Source organism: Colletotrichum destructivum, chromosome 10 (genome assembly GCF_034447905.1).
Source record: "Colletotrichum destructivum chromosome 10, complete sequence".
NCBI lineage: Eukaryota > Fungi > Ascomycota > Sordariomycetes > Glomerellales > Glomerellaceae > Colletotrichum > Colletotrichum destructivum.
Window position 1 is genome coordinate 1,032,082 of NC_085905.1, and position 26,076 is coordinate 1,058,157.

General features: G+C 53.4%; 10 protein-coding genes across 10 annotated transcripts; 4 read left to right on the forward strand and 6 right to left on the reverse strand.

Annotated features, from left to right (window-relative positions):
• The first annotated feature begins 1,420 nt into the window (after positions 1–1,420).
• On the forward strand, positions 1,421–2,282 carry CDEST_14607 (uncharacterized protein). Its single transcript, XM_062930763.1, has 2 exons — positions 1,421–1,675; positions 1,730–2,282. The coding sequence occupies exons 1-2, from the start codon at positions 1,550–1,552 to the stop codon at positions 1,844–1,846; spliced, it is 243 nt and encodes an 80-aa protein (XP_062786814.1). The 5' UTR covers positions 1,421–1,549; the 3' UTR covers positions 1,847–2,282.
• A 1,283-nt stretch (positions 2,283–3,565) lies between these two features.
• On the forward strand, positions 3,566–4,267 carry CDEST_14608 (uncharacterized protein). Its single transcript, XM_062930764.1, has 3 exons — positions 3,566–3,720; positions 3,783–3,899; positions 3,967–4,267. The coding sequence occupies exons 1-2, from the start codon at positions 3,670–3,672 to the stop codon at positions 3,897–3,899; spliced, it is 168 nt and encodes a 55-aa protein (XP_062786815.1). The 5' UTR covers positions 3,566–3,669; the 3' UTR covers positions 3,967–4,267.
• A 1,393-nt stretch (positions 4,268–5,660) lies between these two features.
• CDEST_14609 (Putative SET domain, AWS domain, SET domain superfamily protein) lies at positions 5,661–10,109 on the reverse strand. Its single transcript, XM_062930765.1, has 3 exons — positions 7,558–10,109; positions 7,129–7,508; positions 5,661–7,073 (listed from the first exon to the last, which is right to left on the reverse strand). Exons 1-3 carry the CDS (start codon positions 8,762–8,764, stop codon positions 6,174–6,176), a joined length of 2,487 nt encoding a protein of 828 aa, XP_062786816.1. The 5' UTR covers positions 8,765–10,109; the 3' UTR covers positions 5,661–6,173.
• A 256-nt stretch (positions 10,110–10,365) lies between these two features.
• CDEST_14610 (uncharacterized protein) lies at positions 10,366–11,035 on the forward strand (the record flags this gene model as incomplete). The annotated part of the gene is made up of 2 exons (XM_062930766.1): positions 10,366–10,373; positions 10,516–11,035. 2 exons carry the CDS (start codon positions 10,366–10,368, stop codon positions 11,033–11,035), a joined length of 528 nt encoding a protein of 175 aa, XP_062786817.1.
• A 1,216-nt stretch (positions 11,036–12,251) lies between these two features.
• CDEST_14611 (Putative phosphatidylinositol transfer protein Sfh5) lies at positions 12,252–14,563 on the reverse strand. Its single transcript, XM_062930767.1, has 2 exons — positions 13,523–14,563; positions 12,252–13,444 (listed from the first exon to the last, which is right to left on the reverse strand). The coding sequence occupies exons 1-2, from the start codon at positions 14,143–14,145 to the stop codon at positions 12,712–12,714; spliced, it is 1,356 nt and encodes a 451-aa protein (XP_062786818.1). The 5' UTR covers positions 14,146–14,563; the 3' UTR covers positions 12,252–12,711.
• Positions 14,564–16,536: 1,973 nt separating this feature from the next.
• Positions 16,537–19,388, reverse strand: CDEST_14612 (Putative RNA recognition motif domain, nucleotide-binding alpha-beta plait domain superfamily; the record flags this gene model as incomplete). Its single annotated transcript, XM_062930768.1, has 5 exons — positions 16,537–16,779; positions 16,870–17,256; positions 17,310–17,726; positions 17,786–18,988; positions 19,071–19,388. 5 exons carry the CDS (start codon positions 19,386–19,388, stop codon positions 16,537–16,539), a joined length of 2,568 nt encoding a protein of 855 aa, XP_062786819.1.
• A 1,244-nt stretch (positions 19,389–20,632) lies between these two features.
• Positions 20,633–22,236, reverse strand: CDEST_14613 (Putative arp2/3 complex subunit 2/4 protein). The gene is made up of 5 exons (XM_062930769.1): positions 22,049–22,236; positions 21,663–21,989; positions 21,432–21,557; positions 21,334–21,378; positions 20,633–21,280 (listed from the first exon to the last, which is right to left on the reverse strand). Exons 1-5 carry the CDS (start codon positions 22,049–22,051, stop codon positions 21,272–21,274), a joined length of 510 nt encoding a protein of 169 aa, XP_062786820.1. The 5' UTR covers positions 22,052–22,236; the 3' UTR covers positions 20,633–21,271.
• A 422-nt stretch (positions 22,237–22,658) lies between these two features.
• On the forward strand, positions 22,659–24,615 carry CDEST_14614 (Putative Ubiquitin-like domain, papain-like cysteine peptidase superfamily). The gene is made up of 2 exons (XM_062930770.1): positions 22,659–22,868; positions 22,921–24,615. The coding sequence occupies exons 1-2, from the start codon at positions 22,853–22,855 to the stop codon at positions 24,603–24,605; spliced, it is 1,701 nt and encodes a 566-aa protein (XP_062786821.1). The 5' UTR covers positions 22,659–22,852; the 3' UTR covers positions 24,606–24,615.
• Position 24,616: 1 nt separating this feature from the next.
• Positions 24,617–25,443, reverse strand: CDEST_14615 (uncharacterized protein). The gene is made up of 2 exons (XM_062930771.1): positions 25,297–25,443; positions 24,617–25,228 (listed from the first exon to the last, which is right to left on the reverse strand). The coding sequence occupies exons 1-2, from the start codon at positions 25,408–25,410 to the stop codon at positions 25,070–25,072; spliced, it is 273 nt and encodes a 90-aa protein (XP_062786822.1). The 5' UTR covers positions 25,411–25,443; the 3' UTR covers positions 24,617–25,069.
• A 1-nt stretch (position 25,444) lies between these two features.
• CDEST_14616 (uncharacterized protein) lies at positions 25,445–26,035 on the reverse strand (the record flags this gene model as incomplete). The annotated part of the gene is made up of 1 exon (XM_062930772.1): positions 25,445–26,035. The coding sequence occupies one exon, from the start codon at positions 26,033–26,035 to the stop codon at positions 25,496–25,498; it is 540 nt and encodes a 179-aa protein (XP_062786823.1). The 3' UTR covers positions 25,445–25,495.
• Between the last annotated feature and the right edge of the window lie 41 nt (positions 26,036–26,076).

Sequence of the window (26,076 nt, forward strand, 5' to 3'; positions counted from 1 at the left end):
CGGGAATATGGCGTAAACGACACTTCGAGCCTTCCAAAGTCCCAAGCTGGGTCGTTTGAGGAAGTTATTCCCATGCTCCCTCTGGGCTTTTTCCTATCCTAACAACAAGCAGACCCTATGAATGGCAATCACAGTCCAGGTATCCTGCAGTTCCCATGGAGCATTGTCCCCGTCAAGTCTGCCTTGAAGCCCTTGCAAACTATTCGATAGGTTGCAAAGTACTATTTCTCTGTGTGCACCGAACGTATGTCACCGGAGTCACAGAAGGCGCTTGTATTCTGCGACAAAGGTGGCTAAGCATAGTCCGCACCTCAACGCCATTTCCATCTGCGAGGCACAGTCGCATCTCCTCACAAACCTCAAAAGCCAATACTAGGGCGTCCGTGTAAGCTTTCCAATCACCGACAAGAGCCGATGCAGCATTGCATGATTCGTTCGCACTCGAGGAACTCGTCATGACCTCATCTACGCACGTCGTTAGAAACATGTGCAACTTCGGTCACGGCGAAGCACATTGCATGCGTCGAGGAATGACTTTTCTTGCCCTGCAGTGTCCCGTTGGCTATCTCCATCATCAGCGCCAGGATTTTGTGCCAAAAGGGAAATGGGCTATGGCGAAGGGTGGTATCAAAGGCGCTGGCGTCTTGGGGGCTGCAATTCCAAAGCAATGCGTGGGGGCGTGCAGTTGCAGCGAATCTTGTTAGGCCAAGATACCCACGAGGCAAAAGGACCTTGCCTGGTACCTTGCGTAATTAGGGCGACCGAAAGAACATCTCGGTAGTGCAACTGAGCCTCGGCATTGCATGGCTTGGTCCCTCGCGTGGCCTCTTCGGGGGTGGGCATAACGCGTGGTGGTTCGCCTGCTCTGCCTCATCCGTGCATGACATGGGAAACCTAAGACTCTGAGACTTTCTGGAGGAAGTGCGTTTCCCGAAGATTTGGGAAGCATGCAGAGGGCAAGGCCATCCACCACCGGGCGACTACGCCCCTTTCTTGCACGCCCTATTTGAGAAAACAAAAGGACCTAGCAGAATGGGCTGTAAAGGAAGTGATCTCAACGTAAAAGTAAATCAACGCGTGGTTCTTTTTCATGAGCGACGAGGCAATCATAAATTCGACGACGAGAAAATGACAGGCGCACACTGGCGATGGGGCCTCTGATGATTGGGGTGTGAGGAAGAGCAATGTCACCGAAAATGGCGATGCTCGCCCAAGCCTTTCGCCTCAGAGAGAGAACTCCATCCAGCAAGCAACCACTCGCTTGTTTCTCACCGGTTTTTCTCTTTCACACGGAGAACAATATTGGACGCTCACTCATGCGAGCTTCACTCCACGGTAAAACCAAGACCGTGAACGATGGGGACCCGAGGACTTAAAAGGAACAGCAGAGCCCGTCTTCGGCTCGATATATCAACCTATCCACATCACAACCACTTTCATCCTTGTAACCATCTTACAAGAGACTCAAAGGAATACAACAGCATTTCATCTCTCACGATTACTTCTAGATTTACCCCAATATCTTCAACCAACCCCCAACATCGCAACCATGGGCTCCCACCAGAAGTCATCTAGCTCCAAGGGCCACAGCAGCTCCTCTCATGGCAAGTCCTCCAGCAGCAAGTCCAAGTCTGGCAGCAAGAGGGCCCCCATCTACGTCAACGTTTGGTATTGTGTCAGTGAATCTCCCGCCTCCCTGGCCTCCTTGTACTGACCGAGCCGCTTCCAGGACGCTTGCCGCTACGGACCGTTGAACCCCTACACTGACGCACATTGCGCCAACTGCGGACATCAGCGCTGCTACGATTGCACGACGACCGTTATTGAGCAGAACCCTGGACAATAAGTTTGTTTGTTCTCGACAAACCCGGAGTCTCGGGCTCATTGGCGAGATATTCAGACTGGCTACTGTGTAGACCAACCTCTTGTGCATATCGTGACCGCCGCTCTTTCTGAGACAATCATCTAGAGACTCGTTCACGCGGATTGTTGTCCGAGATAGAGTGGCATCTACACCACTATCCCCGCTGAGTTAGAAGATGAGAGTAAGAGGAAGAGGAGGAGGATGAGGATGAGGATGAGGATGAGGAGGAGGGGGAAGAAGGGAAGATGCAGGCCGCTGGACGGGCCTTAGCATGAATCGCGAGTATCATTTAGACACCCAACCATGAAGTTTCGATTTCTCTCGTTTGTACAGTCAGGAACTGGACAGAATAGGTTAGACAGAACTATCCCTGGATATGACACCCGGTAGAATTGAGATCCAAGTCTCATCAATTGCCTTTTTACCGCTCTCTCCCCCTAGAAAAACCAACTCGTGGCTGGTGTTACTGAAAGCTACCCGCTTCCTTTCACGAAACTGGAGACTGAAAGCCACCTCTCTCTGACTGGATCGGAAACTCCTCTTATTTCGAACTAGTCACAGTGCAACAGCGGGCCGCCGACGAGCTGCACGATGAAGCAAGTTACTGCCTTCGGTACCTGTTAGGCGAGTGTGACGCAATGGTCTTGGCCCCTTCTCTCGGGTTCAAGTCGGTGAATTACTCGACGGCGGCAGCAAACTTACCACCATCACCTCTTCCTCGCTCTCGGTGATTGTAAGTCTTCGTTTGAACCCCAAGAAGCTCTGTCTCGGCAGCAGTACGAACTAAGAAGGGATGCACGGAAGGAGGTATAGTAAGGGAATAGAACATTCATGGGGAAGCATGTGATGGTCACGGGATTTCTGGTCATCTCCTAGAAATAGCCACGTAGCTAGCAGCACTGTCCGCAATGCCGGACATCCTTGTGATACGTAGACACCGGGGAATGCCAATTTAATCAATGAGGATGGTTGGGATAGGTGAATCCTCTTCCCACCTAAAGTCGGGGTCTTTCGTGAACCGCAGTTGGTGGCTGACAATATCTAGTTCAATCGTTTTGCTTTGCCTTTCAGGGTGAAAGCGAAGAACTGGTCGTAACGTAACTCGACATGATGACCAATCCTTTTTTCTTTCCCTGTTTTTACTTTCATTTTTAACAACTTTACAACTTGGCTGAGTACCAGATTGGATCATAGGCATTCCTCCAGATGGCATTGCGTCCTGGTGTTGATTGGTGTCCACGAAAAAGACGGAACGTTCACCCTCGCCACCGAGATTTTGCCCCCTTGTGCGCCCTTTGTATTGTAAGTCAGCTCAAGTAGCGAGGTCTCCGTCTTAAAACAATAGTAAAAATACAAAAGTAAGGCAACTTGGAACAAGGATAAGAACATGACGGGGTGTCCTCGTCAGTGAGGTCGATTTTGGACTATGACTGATTGTAAAAATGAGGTGGAATTAGGGCGAACCTGGAAGTTTCCTCACCGATGAGGCAATGCCACTTTGGACCAAGCCCCCCTCTAGCCTCATCAAACAGTAAACAAAATTACGGAAAGCAAACATTCGCTCCCTGGGTCACCGAATATTCGCATCAAAAGATGAGCGCAATTGTGCTCTTCTCGATGAGCTGTATAATGACACTGTGAGGCATCGTCGAGACTTATAAGACAGTAAGATGGTCCGTTGGCTTCAAGAGCAACAAACAACAATCTCATCAGCAACTCGGAAACTCCGTACGCACTCGGCACACCAATCATCCTCCAATACATTCGACAATTACATCTTCGAAGCACCTCGAAAACCCGCAAACATGCCCCGCGCCCATGCCCCGAGAACCAGGACGAAAGCGGTGTGGTTCTGTGTGAGTTCAAGGGCCTCCAAGCACCTCCCAGATCTTGACTAACGCGCTCTTCCACCATTTAGCACAAATGCGGTACCGGGCCGAACAACTACAGCCTTGACGAGTACTGCCCGTACTGCCAGAAGAGAAGATGCCATCAGTGCACAGTCCAGGAGATTCAAGTGCGCGTCGACCACTAGGTGAGTACCGCAGTGGTAACACCCTGATCCAGAGGGACGAGCGGTTCGCTAACTCGTCATTTACCAGACTGCCGCACATTCATTGGCGGCCACCAAGCCAGTCCCGGCTCGCTATTAACCAAAAACCATCGAATCAACCAAGTCCACAAGAACGATAACAGGAAGGAGAATAGATGAGAAAGAGGAGGACTAGACTCCCACTGAGTGCCTCACAACCCATCGCCGCATCCATAACCCAATCATTACAAGAAGCAACAAGAGATACCCCCCTCCCTATATCACTGGAATCTGTCGCGCGTCATACATCGTAGAGTTAGAAAACACCTATAGATAGGAGCCCTCCCAATTAGAACAAATTACGACCCCCCCCCCCCCCTCCTTTCTGTTTCGTCTTCCTAGTGATTGAAAGATCCAAGATGGTAGACTGCGGATGTGTGGCTGGTGCCCCTTAGCGGCGGTCGCCTTGTCCCCAAAAGGAAGTGTGTTGTTGTGTTGTGAGCGATGAAGCTCCGAGAGCTCGGGATGACGACGGAGTGCCCCACTTTGGCGCCGCCGGTGTGCTCTCACCTGGGTCGCGGACAGCGGCGCATTGGCTCCACCCGTGAGGAGACTAGAGACGCCTTACTTACAGATTGTAGCCGCGCTAAATTGAGCCGCTCCGAGGGGGCCATCCCTGGTCATCACGGCCGGGAAGAGAATAACAGCGTTGGAGATGAAAAGAAGGAGAAGGAGGGGATGGACGTTGGACGTTTACCGATTTTGGGTGCTCAGAAAGGGCGGTTGCTATTGGCTGGCTGGGGAGTTTTGAGCCGCATGCCTCCTTCGGCTGAGAGGCGAGGCGAGGCAAGTGCGACAATCGCAAGAGAAATAGAGGGGGGGGAGAGGGAGGGGGGGAGAGGGAGGGGGGAGAGGGTGGAAGTTTGCAGGGCCACGCAGCCAGTAAGGCTAGCGATGGCAAGAGCCGCCAACTTCTTCTGACAGTGGACGTTGACAAGCGTGAATCGGCAGCCATTTGATCGGAAACTCCACTCCGACGCGCCGTTGCCCGACGGTGGCCCCCGAATCCAGCGGGCCCCACCTTTCGACTTTCAACAGCCACAATTGCCCTCGCCCGCCTCATCAACTTCCTGAGCCAAAAGCTGGGCGACCCCAAATCATTACAAGCCAGCCATGATAAGAGGGGGAAGAGGTGAGAAATGTACTCACAACAAGACAAGGAATGAAGAACGCCGGGAAAAGGTACAGAGGCCGGAAGGTGCAAAGGATCGAAAATGCATGCAGTACAATAATATTTCTATATCTCTAGTATTTGATATTCCGCTTGATCAAAAATACTGACTAAGGTACTCGAGTCCAGCTTCCAGCCAAGACTTCTAGAAGTGTTGGCCGAAGCTCCTCACCCCTCCTCCTCCAACTCCTCTTCCTTCTCAGATCCAGCGGGTCACTTTACCTTTTCCTAATGCGCACAGCCACCTCTTTCCTGTGCCTCGCTTACGCCGAGCAGAGAAAGAGTACGTTCTTGTCGAACATTCGGTAAGGTCATTAGCTCAAGTCCCCCGTCTCAGCATTCAATCGTCGCCTCGGCGCCCTTGACGTTGCCGCCCCCCAAGAGTCAGCCATCTAACTGACTCATGGGACTCAGTCACCGCCGTTGCGGTCTGCTTGCAGCCTCACAGCCTCCGCCGCCCGACACTAGATCAAGGAGAACTCGCACCATCCCGTGACATATCATGACTTCATCATTAAACATGTACTTTGTATGTATTCGGGTGGCTCGCACCCTGCCATGATCCGGAAAGCGAACGATGGTGGTGCAAGGAGTAATATGCCCGCCCAGTAGCTAGTACTAAAGACCACGAGGACGACGGTGGGAAAATATGGATAGGCCTTGCAATGGCGGCAAGTTTCGGTTCCGTCGACCTTCTACAGCAAAATTTGCAAAGGAGATAAAAAAGATAAAAGATAAAAGGCAAAAATTGTCCGACTGCCTGACTTCCTGTTCGGAAGAATACCGACGGTCGCCAGGGCTCAAACATCCATCTCCGCATTCCACCACTCCTGTCATCACCTCTTCGTTCGTTCGCCCGTGTACGATGATGCCCCTCCATCCCGTAATGTACAATGCCTCCATTTCGCCTGTTGAATGACCGAAAACACCTTGCGAACGCCTTACATCCAGACCGCCCTCGTTTGTTGACGTCAAGATTCAATTATAATGGATGGGCACGAATGATACAGTGCCTCATCCAGCGTGGCCCATGTCTCCTCCCACTCCTAATCTTGTCGGGCCGTGATGGTGGCCTCGGGATTCACGAGCTCGGGACTCACAAGCCGAATGGTGGACCCCATGGAAAGCTCCTCCAATGCGTTGCGCGACGCCTTGCTCAAGCTCCGGTGAAGCTTGGACATCTTCTTCGGCGCCGCATCATCATCGTCCTCTGCTCCCGCAGCTACAATGGTCATGCTCGGCGCCCGGCTCGTTGTCTTGGGCGACCCCTTCCCGTATGTTTTGAGCACCTTGCCAGAGCCCGACTTACGGACCGCCGTGGCCTTGCGCGCGGGGTGGGGGGCAGTATATATCTTGTTTGGCGTGGATTTCTTCGCAGTCGCCTTAGTGGCCTTGGCAGGCGTGTTCGTCGTGCTGCTCAGAATTGCCATAGCCGACACACGTCTCTTAACCGTCGCCGCGCCCTTGGCGGCCGCCTTGGTGAGCAGGCCGGTCGAAGAGAGTGACCGTCGCACTCCCTTGGCAGCCTTGATCTTGCGCTTCTTTGCCGAGCCGTCGTTGTCACCGTCGTCGCCGACCAACGTCTCAATCTTGCGCTTACTAGCCTTGACAGCGCTCTTGACAACGGCCTTGAGAGTCGACTTGGGAGGCCTGGGCTGTTTGACTTCCTGAGGCTTCGGCCCCAAGATCCCTCGACAGTTCGGCGCGCCGCAGAGGCATGTCTGGACGTTTTCGTCACTGAAAGGACTGAAGTTGTAGTCGTAAGTGAGCTCCTCGCCCGTCATGATAGGCTTGTCTCCCGCGAAGAGTGCCATCCTCGGCTGACCGGATACGATCCATTTAATCATCCGGCAGTTGGGGGCACACGAGTGGTTCACGAAACGGGCAATACTACCCTTAGTAGCGTCGATGATCATATTCTGGTCGAAGCTCATAAGGTAGTAGCACTGACGCTGCGTTAGCGTTACTCATCAGAATAGAAGCCAGCGAGTCCCCGCCTACCTTGTTGTTCTTGTACTTGTTTTCCATGCGTTCGGAGCACTCCTCGTCCGTGATGATCTCACCCGTGTACTCCATGATGATCTGATTGGGTTCGAAGCATCTGTTGGCGCGGATGCCGTAGCCACGATCAGGTGTCTTGATTACCTCGACGCCGACGCGGTATTTGCCACCCCCTACTCTTCTGTCCTGGAGATCGGCGAACGCGCGGTTTGTGCAATGCTCCCGGCCTACGTTGCAGTTCTTGTCGTCGCACTCGTACAGCATGATTCGGTTCTGGCAATCTTCACCGCAACCGTCTTCGACCTTGCAAACGCACTTGGACTGGTCAAGGAAGTGTGGCGTCTTCTTCCATAAAGAATGCGACTCTCCAATAAAGCGATCTATGGCCATGTTAGCAAGGAACAGCAAGTAGGGGGTTGGGAATCCAACTCTTGGTGAGCTTCCGGAACTCGTCAGGCTTCGGCTGGCCCGGCGGCAGAGGATTGCAGACATCGAACGGTAGCTTGAAGTCGCGGCCGCTCAGAAGCAGTCGCAATCCGTTGAACATGGGCAACGGCAGGGCCTTGTTGGAGCGGCCATAGTCCTTCAGCTCCGGGGTCTGCGCGAGCTTCTTATGCTCAGCGGCTGAAAGACCTTTAGTCAGGTCCGAAGGGGTCGCTTGACCGGCATACAGTCCGCGATCGAGGTACTTCTTGTTTCGCCTCGTCTTTTTGGGCTGTGCTTCAGCAGCTTGTTCGGGCTTCTCCTCTGCTTCCTCCTTCTTAGTCTCGAGCGGCTCTGATTTGGCCTTCTTGGGTGGCGGTGCAGGGATGTTGCCATTCTCGTCCAATATCACGAGCTTTCCGTTAGACCAGACCGTTCTTATAACGGGCTTATCGTCAATGCCGGCGAATTCCTTCGTGTCCCGGAGGCGGAGCAGCTCACGAGGAACCTTGGCTATGCTCTTCTCGAAAGTCTTGCGGCTCCTTTTCCCGAGGTTAGACACCTTGGTCGCAAGGTTCTCAACAGGCGTGCCGATAAGACGCGCCGTATGGCGGGTGATGCGAGAGGTATCTGCCTTTTCCATCTTTGTCTTCTTCGGGCGCGGGGTCTTCAGGTCTCCAACGGACCATTGAAGGTTCAACGCGTCAATGCCGTCACGGACGAGGTTGCCGGCAACGCGCGCGACATCGTCAGCGTTGGTGTCAGTATTGAGGCCAGGGCTGATGAGTGTCGCGCCCGAAATGGTCCTGCGCCGGTCTGCGACATCGTCGCCCTTGGCGCGTCGTTTGCCGCGGTTTGCTGTGCCGCTCAGTTGTGACAGGTTGTACGTTTGCTTCCCAGAGCATGATCGGCGAGGTCGTCCTTCGGACTGAGGTTCCGGTGGTGTTTCGCGTGCTGGTTCGGCGGCGATGGCATCAGGGATTTCGATGTGGGCCTCGATCTGGGCTTCAATACGGGTTTCGATACGGGTGTGGGTTTCGGTTTGGGCTTCGGATTCGAGAATGACGGGAACGTCGTCTAGCTTGGGACCATCCGAGGCCTGGCTGGCGATGTCAGAAATGCTGGTAGGGGGTGTCGAGCTCGAAGACGCGATGTTGGAAGAACAATCGGTAGCGGCAGCGGACAGGCCGCTCTCGCTGGGAAAGAGAGACATATTGGGTAAAAATACCCAGTCTCGACGCGACTTTGAACTTTTCGATGGTCCGTCGGGCGTCTGAGAATCGGTAGAGTCGAAATGCGACGCGTTCCAGGACGGTGTGCGCGTGGGTGTGAGGTGGTAAGAAAGTTGGGGTGGGAGGTCCAGAGAAGTTCCAGACACGAAAAGCGAGAGGGATTAGACCGCGGACCAGGGTGTGTGCGGAAACGGTTCCCCCAGGCACGCAGATTTGGGCTCTGAGCTTACTGGCCGGGCATTGAGTGGCAACAAGGTAAAAAGTATCCCCCGAGGGAGTTTTGGTATGCAAGGTACCTCTGCTCTTTCTTGTGTGCTGCAGCAAAGCGCAGACGCGTGGAAAGCGGAGGGAAAAGGGGGACAAGGGAAACCCGAAGAAATGGTTTGGTGGAAGTAAAAAAGTCAAAAAAGGGTCAATGTCGATTGATTACCCGAGGCGAACGGTCGTTTGCATGTAGAATGAGGAAGTCTGTGGCTGGTTTGTTTTTTCTTCTTCTGCTTCTACTTCTTCGTCTTCCGTCAACTGGCGCAGATCATTTTCCGGTGAGAGTGCGCTTAGGGGTGACAAAGTGGATAGATGGGTAGAAGACGTTTGCGAGGTAAGGAGTAATATAACGGCAGGATGCAAACATGAGAAGTTCGGTGAAGGAAGCGAGGTGAGATGGGCGGATGAGACGCAAGAGACACCGGGTGAGTGCGTGTGAGACGAGAAGATCCGGGCACAGGAGACAGCAGAATGGATGATGGCTTGAGGAAGGTTCCGTTCCGTTGCCGAGTGTCGTGTCGTGTTGAGTTGAGTTGAGGACAGAGCGCGGCGAGTGGGGACGCGACGGAATTGATTGATTTGATGGATCAAGTCGACGTGGTTGACCCCCCGTAGTATCCGTAGATTGACGGGATTACTCGCTTGTTCTGTCGACCTTACTACCGCTGTGTTTGCTCGCTCTCGACTGGGCTGCGTCGGCCTGCTTGAACCGGCTGCTCCTCTGTCGGACTCGTCGTGTTTTCTGAGTGCCCGCGGGATAAACGGGGGAGGGGGGGATTGAGTGCAGGAGTCAACTAGTGAAAGTTGATGTCAACGGCAAAGGTCCGCGGAGAAGATGTGCTCGAGAATGTCGGGTGCGCAAGAGAGGGGGTTAGGGAGAGAGGGAGAGGGAGGAGGGAGGGAGAGGGAGAGGGGAAGACAGAGATGGAGATAGATGGAGAAGGGAAACAATTTGGAAAGAGAACGTGCTCTAAGATAGATTGGGTTGCAGTGGTGAGGAACCGACCGCGCTGACCCTTTGTGCCTTTGTGTGTAAGAAAAAGAGCGAACACTTGTCTGGCGTGTTGGGTCAGACGCCGCGCTTTGCTTTCTACCAAGATTGTATGGATGATTGGCTTCTGGACCGGCCTCTTCTGCTCCCGTCTTCCGTGGACTACGGAGAGGGGGGATAAGGGTTGGGATTGGGATTGCGGACGCGAACGTGGACGTGGGCGTGGAAGCGGATGAACGTGTCCTGGCCTCTCTTCGGGTCTCGTCTCTTTTTTGGACTTGGGAAGAGCTAAAAGGTAAACAGACCCTGGTCCGTGTTGTGTTGCGTATGAGTGAGTGAGTACGTCTCTTCATATGATGTCTTCCTATCCTGTCCTCGACTGTTTTCCACTGCCCTTTCCCGTCCTCGTTGGTTTTGCTCCTCCTCCCTCTTCCCACCTGTACCATTGCTTCCCTCATCCTGCTGACTGCACTCTAGTCAACTTCACGACCGGATAACCCGAGGCACCCAGACGAGAGGAGTTACACACAGCGAGACGCATCACTCTAGCCTGTACTGCTGCGCTTCTGTATACTCTAACTCCGCCACAAGTCTCTTTGAAATCACAAGGTTAAGGTGTTATCCGGTTGCGCTGTGTCTCTTCTCGGGCCACCTCCTGTTTTTCGCCGCCACCGCTGTGCTGAGCCTCGCCCCAATTCAGGCACGGTGGGCAACACCAACCCAAAAGTGCATCCTCTCAACATCTCAGGCTAGCCTTCACGAATGGCCCTGCGGGTCAGAACGGCACAGTTCGAATTCTGCGAGTATATGGGCTCCATCGGCCGTCCCAGGTGTACATAAGTCGAAGAGTTTGTCAGACCTCGATATTGGCGTCCCCCAGCATGGCATAACCACTTTTCCAAGCATCCGTGATGATTCTCGATCACTGGGTGACCATCCATGCGCAGTCCTAGTCAGGAGGTTAAGGCCAAAGCCGTCTGGATACTGCCGACTATAGAAGTTCCATGTGGCTCCATACGATTGTGACGCCATGGGCAGATCCTCGAGTCGCATGTCGCACTCTTAGTCAACCCGTTCAGCCAGACCAGATAATCGAGCTCAGCTATATTCGGCCATCTATTCATGCAAATTATCTCATCAAGCTACTGTACGTGTATCATTTGTTTTTTGGTGTGTCACTCCGCCTGTATATATCATCACCTTTCCATGTGAAGCCTAGAGTGAGCCTCTCGAATTGTATCGTCGGAGAGCCGCTCGAAAGGAAAGGTTCGACGACTGAAGATGACCGCCTGCGTTTTCAATTATGAATATGATTAAATCGGTAATGATGGCAATTATGAACCTCTACAAAGGTGATTCTGTTTGGTTTGAGAGGCACATCTCCACTAAGGGCAACATTAGCATTGGGGAGTAGATGCAGATACAGTGTGTCATATTAACAGAACTCCTATCATACCGTTCTGAGCACTCTTCATTCACTCGTACAAACCATAGGTGTTCAACAGTCGCTGTCTGGAGCTATCTACGATGAGATGCGGCAGTCGCAATCATTCGAGCTGCTCGGTGATATGATCGTGAACTGGCACGTCATTCCCTACACGCCGTCCCACATTGTCGGCGACACAAGTCAACTTCTCATCGGCACGAGTATACACCTTATAAAGAATTGTGCCATGGCCATCATCATCTACGTTGTCGGCCTGGCTTGTCAGATCGTACCCAGCACGGCGCCACATTACAACACCAATACCAGACGAATCGCAGGCTGAGAGCATCCCACCCCCAACTCTCGAGGCGTATGCAGTCGCCCTATACGTCAGTTTTTCAGCTATATGCTCGTCTCTTGATAACCTCAGGCGACAGACAGTCTCGAGATCCCATCATTGTGATGAGTTCGTGTGTGACGATGCGCGATAGCCATTTATCCTGATACCGTTCTTCTCAGCAGGTGCTGCTCCCCTAAACACACCCCACGGAATGCGATGCGGGTGGACGAGCTACAAAGTCTGCAAAGATATCACTCTCAAGACCGCATACATGCTATCCACCTGCGCTGTCAGCTTACCCCTCTACCTCCGAGAAAATCTCCGTCTCAGATGGCAATCAGAACCAAGACAATGCCCGAACGGTTGATAAGAGGGGGGCTGTTTAGGCGAGTCATTCAGCTTGCACGAACCATAGGATGGACGGAACGATGGCCATATTGACCAATGCGACAACCTAAGGTTTTGATTCCTTCTTCATTACTTGCAGCCTTCGTTCCTCTATACGGTCTTTCTTGCCCCTCCTCTGCTCTGTTCTCTTCTGTTCCCATTCTGCTCTAAATTGGAGAGGGAAAGAATTACAATTGAATCCTCGAAGCGCAATACCACGAACACACACAAGAAGGGTATTATGGCAAGACACGCAAGGAAAAATGAATTTAGTAATCACAGGCCGACTCCAATTTTTCCCATATCCCACCGGGAGAAGAAACACAGTGGTGGCCACGAACTCAGGTATGTTTCTAACACAGCTCCGCGGCAGTCTCGTCGACCTAAATGCACTGAAGCCGCGAAACCAACAATTCCCATAACAGAATTCCAAATCAGGGGAAGGGCGAATCGGGAAGGACAAAAAGGCACAACGAAAGAAAAGTAAGAAAAGACAGGCCAGTACTGTCAGTACTGCCGCTTAGGCAGCGACGGGCTTTGTCTCTTCCTTGGCTTCTGCCTTATCGGTAATGTTCAGGTCGGCAACGTTGGGAACTTCTGTTTTCTCGTACTCAGCGGGCGCGGCCGGGGCAGGCTCGGGCGCCATCTCCGGCTGGGAAGCGGCAGCGGACTCGCTAGTCGCAACGGCGGGAACGGCGGCGGCCTCAGCAGCCTTGGTCTCGGCCGACTTGGCCTCGGTGACAGGGGTGGGAGAAGCAGCAGCAGCCGCCGGAGCAGGGTTGGCGTCAGTGTTAGAGTTCTCAGTCGGGACAGCAGCTTCCGCGAGCTTGACGGTCTGGCCGGTAACTTTGATGCCCTCGCCGTTTCCGCCGTAATCCTTGGGAAGCGAGTCCTTATAAGCGGGGAGCTCCGCGGCAAGTTCACTGCCATAACCGAGCGGATGAAACTTGGCGATGGTCTTGGGGGCCAGGAAGACCTTCATGGCCTTGAAAACCCAGCCCATGAGGGCAGGGATGTTGACAAAGTACTTGTGAGCGAGAAGTTCGGGGTAGGCCATGGCAAAGATCCTAATCGTCTCCGACGAGGCGGCCTTGACGGCGGGATCCATGCGCAGGAAGCTGACGTTGAGGTAGTCATGAACCTGGATCATCTGGTAAGGGTCCTCGCCGCCATCGGGAATGGGGGCCTGGACCTTATCCAGGCCCAACTTGCGAACACTAAGCTCCATGAGAGCAGCACGCCACTTGATGAACCTATGAAGTGTGTTAGTCGGTGGTTCAAGGCTTCACTGTCGGCAGGAGGTTTCTTCATGCTATGAGATCAGTACTCACTCATCAACGTTGCCAAAAGTAGCCTTCTTGTCCTTGACGGCTCCGTAGATGTTCCAGGTAATGATCGTCTCCTTGCCTTGAGAGTCCTTGTGGGTAGTGATGTAGCCGAGCTCGTCAAACTTCTTCTTGTCGAAGGATACCTCGTCGAGCAGCTTGCCGGGATTGGTATCACGGCGCCAGACCAGGGCTTTCTGGAGCTGGTCGGCAGCCTTGGAGACATCGTCGTCGTTGGCGCGGAGGAACTTCTGCAGGACAACGGTGGTGGGGACGTGAGTGATGTCGGAGAGCTGAACACCCCACATCTCCTTGTGCTTGGCTGCGCTCAGAATGCTGGGCAGCTTCTCAAAGAGGGAAGTGAGAGGAGTCTGTGTCTTCTCGACGGGTTTTTCGGAAGCAGGCTTCTGCTCGGCATTTGACTCCGTCTTCTGGCCGGTGGGAGTGGCCTGGTCGATCTGCTGCTGTTGCTTGACGATGGCAGTGGGCTCAGGGGCAGCAGCAGGAACCGAAGTCGGGTCCGCGGCAGGCGCAGCGGCGGCAGGCTGAGACTCAGGAATGGCAGCCGACGCAGGTGAGGCAGTTGGAGCAGGTGCCGCGACGGCAGTGTCGGTAGTCTGAGCAGACATGATGGGCCAAAACACTTCTCAGGTGAGACGAATCTGGGTGTGTGATGAGTATGTGGACGTGTGTGAAAGTGAAGAAGGCGTTGAGCGCGTGGGGTTTCGAGTGACAGCTCCTTGGGTGGTTTATTTGTTCGGGGGGGGAGGGGGTGGGACGGCAGATTATTTTCTACCCCTATGCGACCGCCGAGTAGGTGATTTGTGTGTGCGCAAGGTATGTATGTATGTGAAAGCGTATGGACGTGGGTGTGTGCCTTCTTGTTGGGGATGAAGATTTTCCAAGTGAGCGTGTTGGGCGAGGCAGGTACGACCAAGGAAGACTACGGAGTAAATGAAGAGGAAGGCGCGCGGGTTCTAAAAGTAATCTGATGGACGCGGTAGGTGGCAGCAACAAACAGGCCACACACACATAGGTAAGTAGTCACAACAGCAACCAGTCAACGACCTTGAGGAGGGAGGGGGTCGTCTGCGGCAACGGCGACGACAACGGGAATGGAACCCTCCTTTCTCGAGGATCCGTATGTACCTTACCTCACTCATATCTTGGGTATCTGCAGTATCCATATCTGTACTTTGTACTCTCACGCTCACGCTCTCGCTCTCGCGGCTTATTTTCACTCTTATGCTCCGTGCGTTGCTTACGGGGAACTCGAGGTAACAATCCAGTCTGCAACCATACATTTGACTTACCGTCTGTCTATCCACCCCAATTCAACCTACCTTCAATCCAATTCGAAATCGAAATGATCAAACGGGTGACTGGGCGGGGGGCTTGTTCGGCATGTTCTGTGGCTTGTGCAGACGGGAAAATAGAGTGGGGATAGACCCCCCTTTTTCCAAAGTGATTTGCGCCCTCTGTTTCGATAATCGATGGTGTTTGGATGGGGCCCTAGTCCTGACATGTTACTTGTACCAACAAGTACTAATTGATTCTTTGATGACTAGGATCTCGAGCTTCCTCGGTTTATCATAGTGATCAAGGCCATTCTCTGTGTGGAAAAGCCGTTTCGATCACATACCATGTCGCCCGGGAGGCACGGCTGGACCAGTAGCGGATCAATGTAGTCTCGCTGGCTGTAGTCGAGATACAAAAGCCCCGGTACTTGGACCCAAGTCGGCGAAATAATTACGGTAGGCAATTCACCTGCCTCTGGCCGGGCACACATGATAGAACAACCTTCGTCGACTGCCGTGTCTCATCAAACTCGCCCTGCTCCCCATTTTCCAGCCTGCGGCGGTGCATCCAAGCCAACCTGCCCCGCCGCAATAAGCCTCGCCGGGTGTCCCGCCATCTAGCTGTCCGTCCTACATCGCATCGCCAGTGTTTCAAGGGGGTTGCTACTTATCTCTGAGACGAGATGAAGAATCTCATCGCTGTTGGTGCAAAGCTTCCCAAAGTGCCAGTCACAATGCGAACCATCTTAGAAGCTGAGCCGCCGAACAAATAGTCTGCATACCTCAGTACTCTTTATCGACGAAGGGAAGGAAACAAGGCCCCACCGATTGGTCCGCGTCTGTCCCCGCCAAATACCAAACAAAGAAAACGAATGAATGATACCACACTACCTTACCTACCCAAGGTAGGTAGGTACCTTAGGTAGCGGGTGTGCAAAGTGCCTGCTACAACTACCTATGTTAGTACCGGGCGAAGGTTACGGTACCTAGGTAGCAGTAAAATTCGCCCACTGAGGGTCGCCCCATCGACCTGCGCGCTTGCAGAAGATGGAGACGTACAAATACCTGCAGAGCATCTCCACTCGTCGCAGCGTCTGGCTGGGCCGCCAACGTGGGGCTCGGCGTCCGTTACTGCTGACTACTCCGCTTGCCAACTTCAACCTCACCACATGGAACACATCTGTTGTCCAGGCAGCCGAAGCCACGTCCTACTACGTTGTCAAAGGCGTGCGAGCCACGCCGCGTCCACGAGACGGTTCTGGGAGCGCCGATACCTCAGCTCAAACAAAGAATTGGGTGAAACGGAACTAGAAGATGCAGAGAATTTCTCATGAGTCCTTATTGATCGGGTATAGAGAGACCGCCTCGAACCCCTATCTCGCCAAGGCAACACATCCCCAGAGCCGATCCTTCGTCTGTGAAAGAAACCCCATGGAAGCCATGTCCCTTGGACGTCAGGCTGAGACAAACCAAACAGCCCGGTCTTTCCTCCGAGTCTTGCATCCTGTCCCTGACTCGTCCAACCTCCAAAGAGAAAGCCCAAGAAACAACCACACGAAGCAAATCCGAGAGAAGCTGACCTCAGATGGGGGATTCATGATAGCCCCAGAAATGCAGAATAGCAAAGCAAGAAGTGCAGATTAACATGGGTTCTTCCATTGACGAAGCCATATTAGCACCCCATTCTTGCCCCCCGTTGTTTTCGGGTTGTCGCACTCGACACTACTGGGCAGTAGGAGTCAGCGCGCGACGAATGATAGACTCCATCGTCTGATGCTCGCGCATGGAAAGCTGCGAGAGAGTCATTCCATCGAACTCAGGGCCAGCGGGGTGGTTCAGCTCGCGCCAGAAGAAGCCAAAGTAGCCGTCCGTCTGATTGCCGACGGTACGGGTTTGGACCTTATCGTGGAACGTCTGCATCTCCAGGAAACGGTTGGTCTCCTCGCGGATGATGGAAATGTACCACTGTTGGAGAGAAACTAGTTAGCTCACGCTCACCATCCTTGCCGGCTTCTGCCCTGCCGGGCATTGCAAAGGTAGAAGTGAAGGACTTACCTCGACCACGTCCAAAGGAACGCCCGCCTTGGGGATCAACACGTAGAGGTGACGCCAGGCCTCGGCGAAGCGCGGCTGGCCAAAGGCCCGCTGCTCCATCTCACTCATGTTGACCAGGAAAGCAATGTCGTCCTTCTGGAGAGTCGAGAAACCCTCACAGCGCATCGCCGCGTCAACAACTCGCTTGAGCAGACGATGAGTGAGGTTGATCTCATCGCGTCTCTCCTGAATGCTGTTCGCCAAGATACGGATGAGATCGCAGGTCGCCTTGTGGATGGCGTGACGCTGCTGGATAGTGACGTTCCCCTTCATATGCCAGGGGAACTTGGTGAGGGTGCTGACGAGACACTCGAAGGGGCGCTGAGGGCACTCCTTGGAGAAAGGAGACTGTGGGGCAAATCAGCCACGACCGCATCAACGCTTTGTTCAGTAAAACTTACACGATGCGGGACCTCAACATGCTTTACAAGCATTGTCATTTCCTCGGCAGATACGAAACCTTTGAAATTGTCCCAAGGCTCCTGGTCGTTGTTAGGGAGGATCTGAGGGCTGACACCAGCCCAGAAGACGCCCTTGGCAGACGGGAATAGGTCCTTCATGAGAGCAGCCTGGCTCGAGAGCTCAATGTCAATGGGGCGCTGGCCGATGCGGGTGGCACGACCCCGACCAACGTTCTGCTGATATTTCTCGACGGCTTTGGAAGCATCCTCCAGAGTTTGGAACTCGACATAGGCATCCGTCGTCTTGCCGGTGATGCGTTCCATGATGATGTGGATGGGCTCCTCCGTGTCGTTGAGGATGCGAGAGTTGCGGCCGAGAACGGCGATGATCTCGGCCCGATTGGTCACGAAAGGAATCTGTTCAAGTGTCAGTCCCGACAACTCTGCCGAGGGTTGCGTCTCGGGGGCTCGCTTACGTTTCCGATCTTGATGACACCTCGAACCACAAAGTGACCGGGGCGGGTAGCAGGCTCGACGAAGGGGAAGTTGGCCTCATGCATGGCAACCTGGGCGGTAGGAAAACTTGTGGGGCCGGCCGTAAGTCTGTTCAACTCTGCCGAACGTTGAGCGCGGATGTAGTCGGGGACAGGTGCACCGCGAGACGCGGCGTTCTGGGGCAGATAGCCAACCTGGTAGGGGACAAGCGCCGCGTTGTCTGAGGCGAGAGGCTGGTAGGTTCCCACTTGCATGTTGGCGAGTGCGTTGCCGTCAACGACGGGATGAGCAAGCATGCCCTGAGAAGCTGGGCCCTGAACAGCCATGATTTGGCCTCCACTGCCGAGGTAGAGCTGCGGATCTTGAATAGACTGAGAGCCGCTCGGGGTAGACTCCGAACTGTCATCGCGAGGGAGTTTATCGTAGTTCAGGGTCTCGCCCGTGGCGCTGGGAAACGGAATCTGTCCGGTCGCGAGCAGGTGGGTGGTGTCTACCTGCGAGCCAAAGATGGGCTGATGAACGGGGCCTCCCTGGGAGGTGGGAACGCTGAACGGGTCTTGGCTGTCAGCTGAAGCCGTGATGGTACCGCTACTCTGGCCCTCCAAGTTGAACTTGGGAGGAGCTCCGAGCCGAGCAAGGTCGATCGAAGTGCGCGGCGCGAAGTTGCGAGGCTCTGTCATTAAACCGCTGGCACCGACTCTTTTGAAAGTGTCGCTGCCAGGACTGACGATGTCAGAATGGTTGGCGGATCCGTTTCCTCCTTGCAAGCCACCGTTGTTCTGGCGAACAGGGGTCGGATAGCCGATATTGCCCATGGAGGAGCTGCCACTGAGCTGACCATGGGTCGCGATCATGGGAATGGACTGGGTCTGCTGGTAGCCAGCGGAAGCGTTCAGAGAGTTGCTCATCGTAGACTGAGCCGCGTGGCTTCTGTTCTTGGTTGGGACACCAATGTGAGACTCAATGCTGTGTGAACCGTTGGCGAAGTGAATGTGCTTGGGAATATTTGCACGGTTTAGAGTCGTACCGCAACTCTTGGCAGAACCGACAGGTTGGGTTTGAAGGTACTGGGCGTTTTGACAATGGAAGCTAGCCTGTGAAATCGCGTTGGCGGCCAGATGGCTGTAGCCCTTGATGTCAAAGTTCGGAGTACCGTCGAGCTCGGCAACTTCAGGCTGATGAACCTGAATATCAATGTCAGTTCGATATTTCCTAGTCGAAACAGAAGAAGAGTAAGAAAAGGAAGAAAAGCCAAAGTCTCTGTACCTCAGATGGGTATACCTCGTTGAAGTTGTGATGAGCGATGGAGGTTGTGGGGGCCCAAGACAAAGATGAAGGATTGAGGTTGGAGGCAGCCTTCCCCTTTCCCTTGCCTTGGCCCTGATCATTGTCTGAGCTGGTGCAGTAGGGGACACCGTCTAGGCGAGCACCGCCAGGCTCCTTGTCGTACTCGCTGTCCTCGACTACCACCTGGGGCGGGTTGCTAGGTGTGAGGCCACCTTGACGAGCCACATCGAGAAACTGGTTCTGCATCTCATGATGATCCATCTTGCCTTTCTCACCCGTGGGCTTGGAGTAGGCCATGATGAATAACAGTCAAGGATATGGACGCTGCTCTTGTGGAAATGTGTTGCGCAGGCAGTGCGAAATGGTGTACGTAAGAGACAGCAGCTGACTTAAGCCTCCTTAGCGACAGTAGGCGCTCTAGAAGTGTGACATTAGTGACAGTACCTAAGATGCAATGCAGGCTGAAAATCAAACCCTTGATTTTGTTGAAGTGAGGTGATTTGAAGGGAAGCAGAGACAAGCTTTGCAAGCTGCACCAGCAAGACAATTAGTTAATGTAGGAAGATAAGAAAATACGTGCATTAGAAGTGCTAAGGAGATGAAGAGGTCAAACCTTCAAATAACTTAACTGCTCAAGGAAGGGTTAGGAGCGAAAATGAAAAATGCGACTGCAAGTCTCCCGTTCAAGTAGTCTGATGCAGTGAAGTCGAGGAAAGGGAACACACTGAAACTGTGTCGGCTAAGGATCGTTTTGCAAACGGGTTCTCTGCAAGATGAGAAGAGCAAGAAGCTCTTGACAAAACCAAGGATCTGAGTTTGTGAGAAAGAGATGATTTGCAAGGAGGAAAGAAAGACGAGTAGTGGAGCCTGGCAAAAGGAGACCCAAGACCACACGCTCTGCTTAAAGGGAAAAGGTGAATAGGGAGTGAGAGGGGGAAAGAGGGTGAAAGAGATAGAGACAGTAAGAGAAAATGTAGGGGAATAGGTAGTCAGGTAGATAAAGATAAGTTGCCTTTAGAGGCAGGAACCAAAGTTGAAAACACACAGGTAAGCTTACTGGAGTTCGACCTTCTGCGACTTTCAGCGTGTAAGGAAGAAAAGCAAAGATAATGATGATCCAACCTTAGTGACAGAACGTGTAGTGCTAGTTGAGAAACTCAGAAGCACGCCAAGAGATTCGCACTGAAATCTCTACGTTAGTGTGGTGTAGGGGGGAAAAAAGAGAGGAGACTGAGGTGAGATGTAAGCAGCGATTTGTAGGTGAGAACGGTGAAGTTTGTTGTTATGAGGTGATGAGGCGGGTAGGAGTATGGAAACAGGAAGGTGGGACCGGGGCAACAGGTCCTTTTGATTAATCAGTTGCAATAAGAATTGCCAACAAGGGGGAAGAAATTATGTGACTTTGCGTGTGTATTCAGTTCCTGTGGTCGGGATGACTGGGATGGAGATCAACGAAGACAGTAGGAAATCAAGACAAGGGCATGTAACCTAGATGGCCAAAAGAGAAACGTACGAAGGATAGTTTTCAAAACTAACTGCAAAGACTATTCATCTGTCTGATTTAGCCGGCTTGCCTATTTACTGATCTGACTGAGTACAAACTAAGACTATCACGTCTGTAGAAGCCGATCCTCCGTGGTTCCAAACAACATAACGGCGTTTGGCTGTGCATTGGAATTGCATCTGAGACTCACATGAAGCAATGCACTGCTGCAAATGACCGTCAAACAAAATACAGCCCTACCTACAACTGTAGTGATTCATCCGCAAAGAAAGGCGCCTGCCATTACTATGCTGTCCATACCATGTCTAACAACATACCCCCGCTCCCGTGCTGACATGTTGGTTGGATCAAGGCAATGGCGAGCATCATAGCCACCCCAAGCATATCACGAGACGTATACCATTCAGGTCCTGTGATCATATCTGGATTTTGTATCAAGTACAAGGCCCCATGCCGTCGTTCCCGCTCGGCTCCGGATTTGCGGATCAATATCAAGGTCGGAACGATTGTGGATCCCGGCATTTCGGCAGCGCTCGAGCCAACATCTCACTCCAAATCATGATTCTAGCCCAGGACTTCAGCGTGGCCGAATATCCGGGTCAACCCGACAGAAAACTCGTCCACATATTGCTCAAATTCAACCTCCTGGATTACAAAACGTTTGCTGTAGGGTATTTTAATCGAACTTGGGAAGCAGTCAGTGAGGTCCAAATACTTTGCTTGGCTCGGAGCACTTACCGGAGTCAGGAAAGATTCAGCAACGAATCTAGCTCTGGCGTTCAACTGCAAGATGTCAGCAACAGTCCTGGTGCTCTGAGCGCCTCAAGGGTAAATACAAAGAGCTTCATCTCCGAAATCTCCTTGTCGACCTCTTCCATAAATTGAATGATAAAGTCCACCAGCTTATGCTTCAGCATCTCCTCAGTGTGGAAGTTGGTAATCAAGAACGAAATGTCGTATCCCTGGCAAGCCTAGTCAGCGTGTCGTTCTACATCCGTAGGCCTTATGCCACGTGGCATTGAGCTTTGCTCGAGCTTGGCCAGGCGGCACTCGGGTACTCTGCATACCTTAATGGGCTTTCTCCGCAGGATGAAGAAAGATTCGGCTCTCTGTGTTAGGAAACGGGTGAACTTGTGGACTAGGATGTGTTCGATCTCGTCGGCCTGCTTGATCTTGATGGATATGCGCACGGAGTTGATGCTCGGCTCGATCAGGACTCGCTCATTCTCGTTTCGGGCGATGGTCAAGGGGGTCAAGAGGACTTCGGGGGAGCTTTGCGCCTCGATCTCGGGGACATTGTGTCGTTCGGCGGTTTGAGAAGCAAAGTTGGACAGCGTCAGGGCGGCCGTTAAACTGCTCCGGACAGCCTGGAGGTAGGGTCGAAGGGATTGAGACTATGATAGCAATGTCAGTGAGCCGACACTTGATCCGATTGCCAAAGAGAGGAGCTGACCATGATGGCGAGACGTGGCCGCGTCCAACCTTTGAGATGCTGAGAGGTTGGAGTTGGATGTTGACCGCGGGGTTCGCGAGGTTGGCTCAGCCGGAAGCCTGACGTTTCGTAGTGGGGCGGATAGCACCGCCGCAGCTCCACCTCATGGGTCCTAGCTGTCACCGTTCAATGCTGACTCAGCATAGCTCTTTCACGTGATTCGAAAGCAAAGCTCTATTGCCTCCCTCCCTACCTACCTGGTAGCCTAAATACCTTGGTAGGTAGTGGCGATCCCCCGCTTGTGCTTTTTAGATGCATATATTTGGTAGCTATATATCTATCTATAGAGGCAAAGGTGATTGACTAATATAGGCTTTAATTCTAGGAAAAGGCCATGAAGTAGCTGTCATGAGAGACATCTTGAATCTCAAGATTTCCAGTCAGAACAATTGTATTATTGAACAAAATAATACTTCTAAAGATGTTGAATTGCGTTGAATAGGATAAGTAGGCACAACCATAGATGTGGCAAGAGGAAGGTGCAAGGGTATATCGCAATAACCGAATCGGCAGCTGAAACAGACCCTGCAGGTACACCGCTTCCCCGCTAACCTTCCGCATGCCACCATGTACTACTGCCTACCCACCTAAGGTATCTGGACTGACGCAAACCGCCTGGTGCCTTCCCTTCAACAAACTTCTCTTTGACCTGCGCGTTCCCCATTTGATCTTTTGATCATCAAACCGCACCTATTGATCGGTCTCTCCCTCCCTATCTGCAGCAAGCTCAATCGCCATCACATCACATCACATCACAGCGGAACAATGGCGTCAATACCCGGTGAGCCTTCATAAGCCATCGCATTCACGACTGTTTCTGACCATAGATGCAGTCACCGTCAGCCACCAAGGCACCAAATACCAAGTCGAAATCGACACCTCCTCCAATGGCGAAACCTTCAAGTACCAACTCTACAGCTTGACGGGCGTCGAGCCTGATCGCCAGAAGATTCTCGTCAAGGGCAAGCAGGTCAAAGACGATGACGACATGTCCAAGTTCGGCCTCAAGGCTGGCGCCACCCTCATGATGATGGGCAAGCCATCTGGAGAGAACGCGGACCTCGCCCGTCCCAAGGAAGCAATCAAGTTTGTCGAGGACATGACCGAAGCCGAAGCCGCCCAGCAGGAGGGCGCCACCCCCGCCGGCCTCACTAACTTGGGCAACACCTGCTACCTCAACTCGACCCTCCAGACCCTTCGATCGATTCCCGAGCTCCAGAGTGCTCTCACTACATACAAGTCGGGCAGTGACGGAGCCGGCAGCAGCTTCGGTCTTAGCTCGACCGATATTGCTACCCAGCTCATGGATCTGTACAAGAACATGTCGGAGACTCAGGGTAGCATCCCCCCGCTTACCTTCTTGAGCACTCTCCGCATGGTCTACCCACAGTTCGCCGAGAAGTCCAAGACCGGAGCTGGATACGCCCAGCAGGATGCCGAGGAGGCCTGGTCTCAGATCATCTCCCAGCTGAAGCAGAAGCTTTCCGAGTCGGAAGGCTCCTCCTTCGTCGACAGATACATGGCCGGAGAGCTCCAATCCACGCTTGAGGTCGACGAGCAAGCCGCCAGGGACGCTGGCGAGGAGCCGATCAAATCAAGCGAGAGCTTTCTTAAGCTCAACTGCCACATTGACAGCACCGTCAACCACCTGCGTGACGGTATCTTGGCTGCCCTGACGGAGAAGTTGGAGAAGAAGTCGGCCGTTCTGGACAGAGACACGACCTACACCAAGAAGTCGCTGATCTCACGATTGCCCAAGTACCTCGCTGTTCACTTTGTTCGTTTCTTCTGGAAGCGTGAGGTCCAGAAGAAGGCCAAGATCATGCGCAAGGTCACCTTTCCCCACGAGCTTGATGTTGTTGAGTTCTGCACCGATGAGCTGAAGAAGGCCCTCGTTCCTGTGCGCGACAAGGTTCGTGAAATTCGCAAGGACGAGGAGGATATCGAGCGAGCTCGGAAGAGACGTAAGATTAACCCTGTCGACCGCGGCGATATCGCCGGAGCCTCTGGCGGCCCCGAGGGCAAGACGGCTTTGGAGAAGGCCAACGACAAGAAGGCGGAGAGATCTGGAAAGCCCATCGCCACCACTTCGGACGGCGATACCGAGATGGCTGAGACCTTCAAGACGGACGCTGAGGTCGAGGCCGAGAAGGACGCGGCCCTCGTCGCTGCCAAGAAGGAGCTCTATGCCTTGGTCAACCAGGATCTGGTCAAGGACGAGGGCGCCAACCAGTCGGGGATTTACGAGCTGCGTGGCGTCGTCACTCACCAGGGAGCGAGTGCCGACAGCGGCCACTACACGGCATACGTCAAGAAGACTGCCCCTGTCGACCCCAAGACCGGCAAGAAGGGCGAGGAGGACGGCAACTGGTGGTGGTTCAACGACGACAAGGTGTCGGAGGTCACACCCGACAAGATCGATGCTTTGGCAGGTGGTGGCGAGTCGCACTCTGCGCTTATATGTCTCTACCGAGCCATCCCCCTCCCGACCATCGATAACGATGGCAAGGCTGAGTAAAGGTTCTAGCTGGCAAAGTCTGTCGGGAGCATCGACTTGGCGTTTTCGAGCGGTAACAAGGTTATGGGAGGCATTCAAAGCAAGCCATTCGCACAGGGATAAAGCACTGGGGCATAGACAGACGGATTGATGAATGTAATGGCTGCAGTTCATTACACATATGATGATTGCTACAAACATGATCACATTGACGTGCAAGTGATGCATGGAGCGAGTACCGTGAGGCGGTAATCCGATGACGGCAAAAAAAATGTGAAGGGAGGTTTTGCGGCTTGCTTGCCTCGTGATGACATCCCGGCGCTCGCTACTGTCTGGGCGAGGCATCACGTAAACGAAGGCGATGGTCAGCACTCACAAACCAGACAGATCGAGCGTCGTGACGAGATTCTGTCTAGGTCTCGACGCCGTCCATTTCATGGCTGCGGAGATGACAGGCTTGAACAGAACACTCCGTCCGATTACGGTCAGCTCTCGGGCTTCTTCAGGGCCCTCTCCACTATCCTCTCCTCCAGGTACGTGAGCTTCCTCTCCCAGTTGCGGCGCTCCGTGACCAGGCGGCCGCGCTGACCTAGAAGGAGGGATATTTGCTCATCGTACGGAGAATCCCAAAAGCTTTTCCTCTCCTGAGCGTGCTGCGTCAGCATCTACAATGTCGGACGAAGGAAAAGGGATAGGCGATTGTCCGGCTTACCTCTTTCCATTCCTTCTGTGTCTTGAGGCCGGCGCCGTAGGTGGCGCCGGTGAAGATGATGGCGGCGCAGCCCGCGGCCGTGAGGCCTGCGCGGAACTTTGTGAAGCCGCTCATGTTGACGCGCGTGCGCGAGAGAGGGTATGTCTCCTTTCTGCCTTTCCTGCTATAAACTAACTACCTAGTCGATTTCGGGAGAGAATCACCAGTATTCTCTCCAGGCTTTCCTCGACTCCCTGCTCCGTCTGTCTTCGACGTGTTTCGTGCTGCAACTTGAGGCCGTCGATCCGTCCCGGCTTGGCGTGTCCCAACGTGAGCGCGACGAGGATGCAGTGGAAGAGTCGGTATTCGTCGAGTCGAAAGAATTGGCTCGCCTGTGGCCCTGCTGCGGCCTATTCGACGGTGATGATTGGCTACACCGGCGTCCCGTCGTCGTTTGTGGAGAATCGATGTGGCAAGAATCGTAATCGTGATCGTTGTTAATGTCTGTCGTGTTTGATGCCGAAGACGCCACCTTTGGTTCCGTTGCGGCGGGCGAAGAGGGCCAGGCGTTAAGCTCCAGCACAATCGTATCGATCGTGGCGGCTTCTGGTCCGGAAGCGAAAACGCCGGGGCAGTACCCGTAGCGGTGTTGACAGCCCCGCTGGAGATGATATTGGCGGGGGCGTGGAGGGAGCCCCAGCACTCTTAGTAATCGACCTGCCAATGCTGGGCATTGCGTGACGTCGTCGCCCTTGGCCATGACTGATACAGCGGGCTTTTTCGCAGCCAAAACAAGTTGCT

Excerpts from the sequence above, each read along its gene's own strand:
- CDEST_14609 (XM_062930765.1), bottom strand. The coding sequence starts at position 8,764 with ATGTCTCTCTTTCCCAGCGAGAGCGGCCTGTCCGCTGCCGCTACCGAT. Across the intron at positions 7,509-7,557 it reads GTTCCGGAAGCTCACCAAGA|ATCGCTTTATTGGAGAGTCG; the intron begins GTTGGATTCCCA and ends ACATGGCCATAG. Across the intron at positions 7,074-7,128 it reads ACAAGTACAAGAACAACAAG|TGCTACTACCTTATGAGCTT; the intron begins GTAGGCGGGGAC and ends ACGCAGCGTCAG.
- CDEST_14615 (XM_062930771.1), bottom strand. The coding sequence starts at position 25,410 with ATGAGCGGCTTCACAAAGTTCCGCGCAGGCCTCACGGCCGCGGGCTGC. Across the intron at positions 25,229-25,296 it reads CACAGAAGGAATGGAAAGAG|GAGAGGAAAAGCTTTTGGGA; the intron begins GTAAGCCGGACA and ends CAGCACGCTCAG.
- CDEST_14611 (XM_062930767.1), bottom strand. The coding sequence starts at position 14,145 with ATGTCTGCTCAGACTACCGACACTGCCGTCGCGGCACCTGCTCCAACT. Across the intron at positions 13,445-13,522 it reads ACTTTTGGCAACGTTGATGA|GTTCATCAAGTGGCGTGCTG; the intron begins GTGAGTACTGAT and ends CACACTTCATAG.
- CDEST_14608 (XM_062930764.1), top strand. The coding sequence starts at position 3,670 with ATGCCCCGCGCCCATGCCCCGAGAACCAGGACGAAAGCGGTGTGGTTC. Across the intron at positions 3,721-3,782 it reads CGAAAGCGGTGTGGTTCTGT|CACAAATGCGGTACCGGGCC; the intron begins GTGAGTTCAAGG and ends TCCACCATTTAG.
- CDEST_14607 (XM_062930763.1), top strand. The coding sequence starts at position 1,550 with ATGGGCTCCCACCAGAAGTCATCTAGCTCCAAGGGCCACAGCAGCTCC. Across the intron at positions 1,676-1,729 it reads ACGTCAACGTTTGGTATTGT|GACGCTTGCCGCTACGGACC; the intron begins GTCAGTGAATCT and ends AGCCGCTTCCAG.
- CDEST_14613 (XM_062930769.1), bottom strand. Across the intron at positions 21,558-21,662 it reads TGCGGAGAAAGCCCATTAAG|GGATACGACATTTCGTTCTT; the intron begins GTATGCAGAGTA and ends TAGGCTTGCCAG. Across the intron at positions 21,379-21,431 it reads TTTCGGAGATGAAGCTCTTT|TTGAACGCCAGAGCTAGATT; the intron begins GTATTTACCCTT and ends GACATCTTGCAG.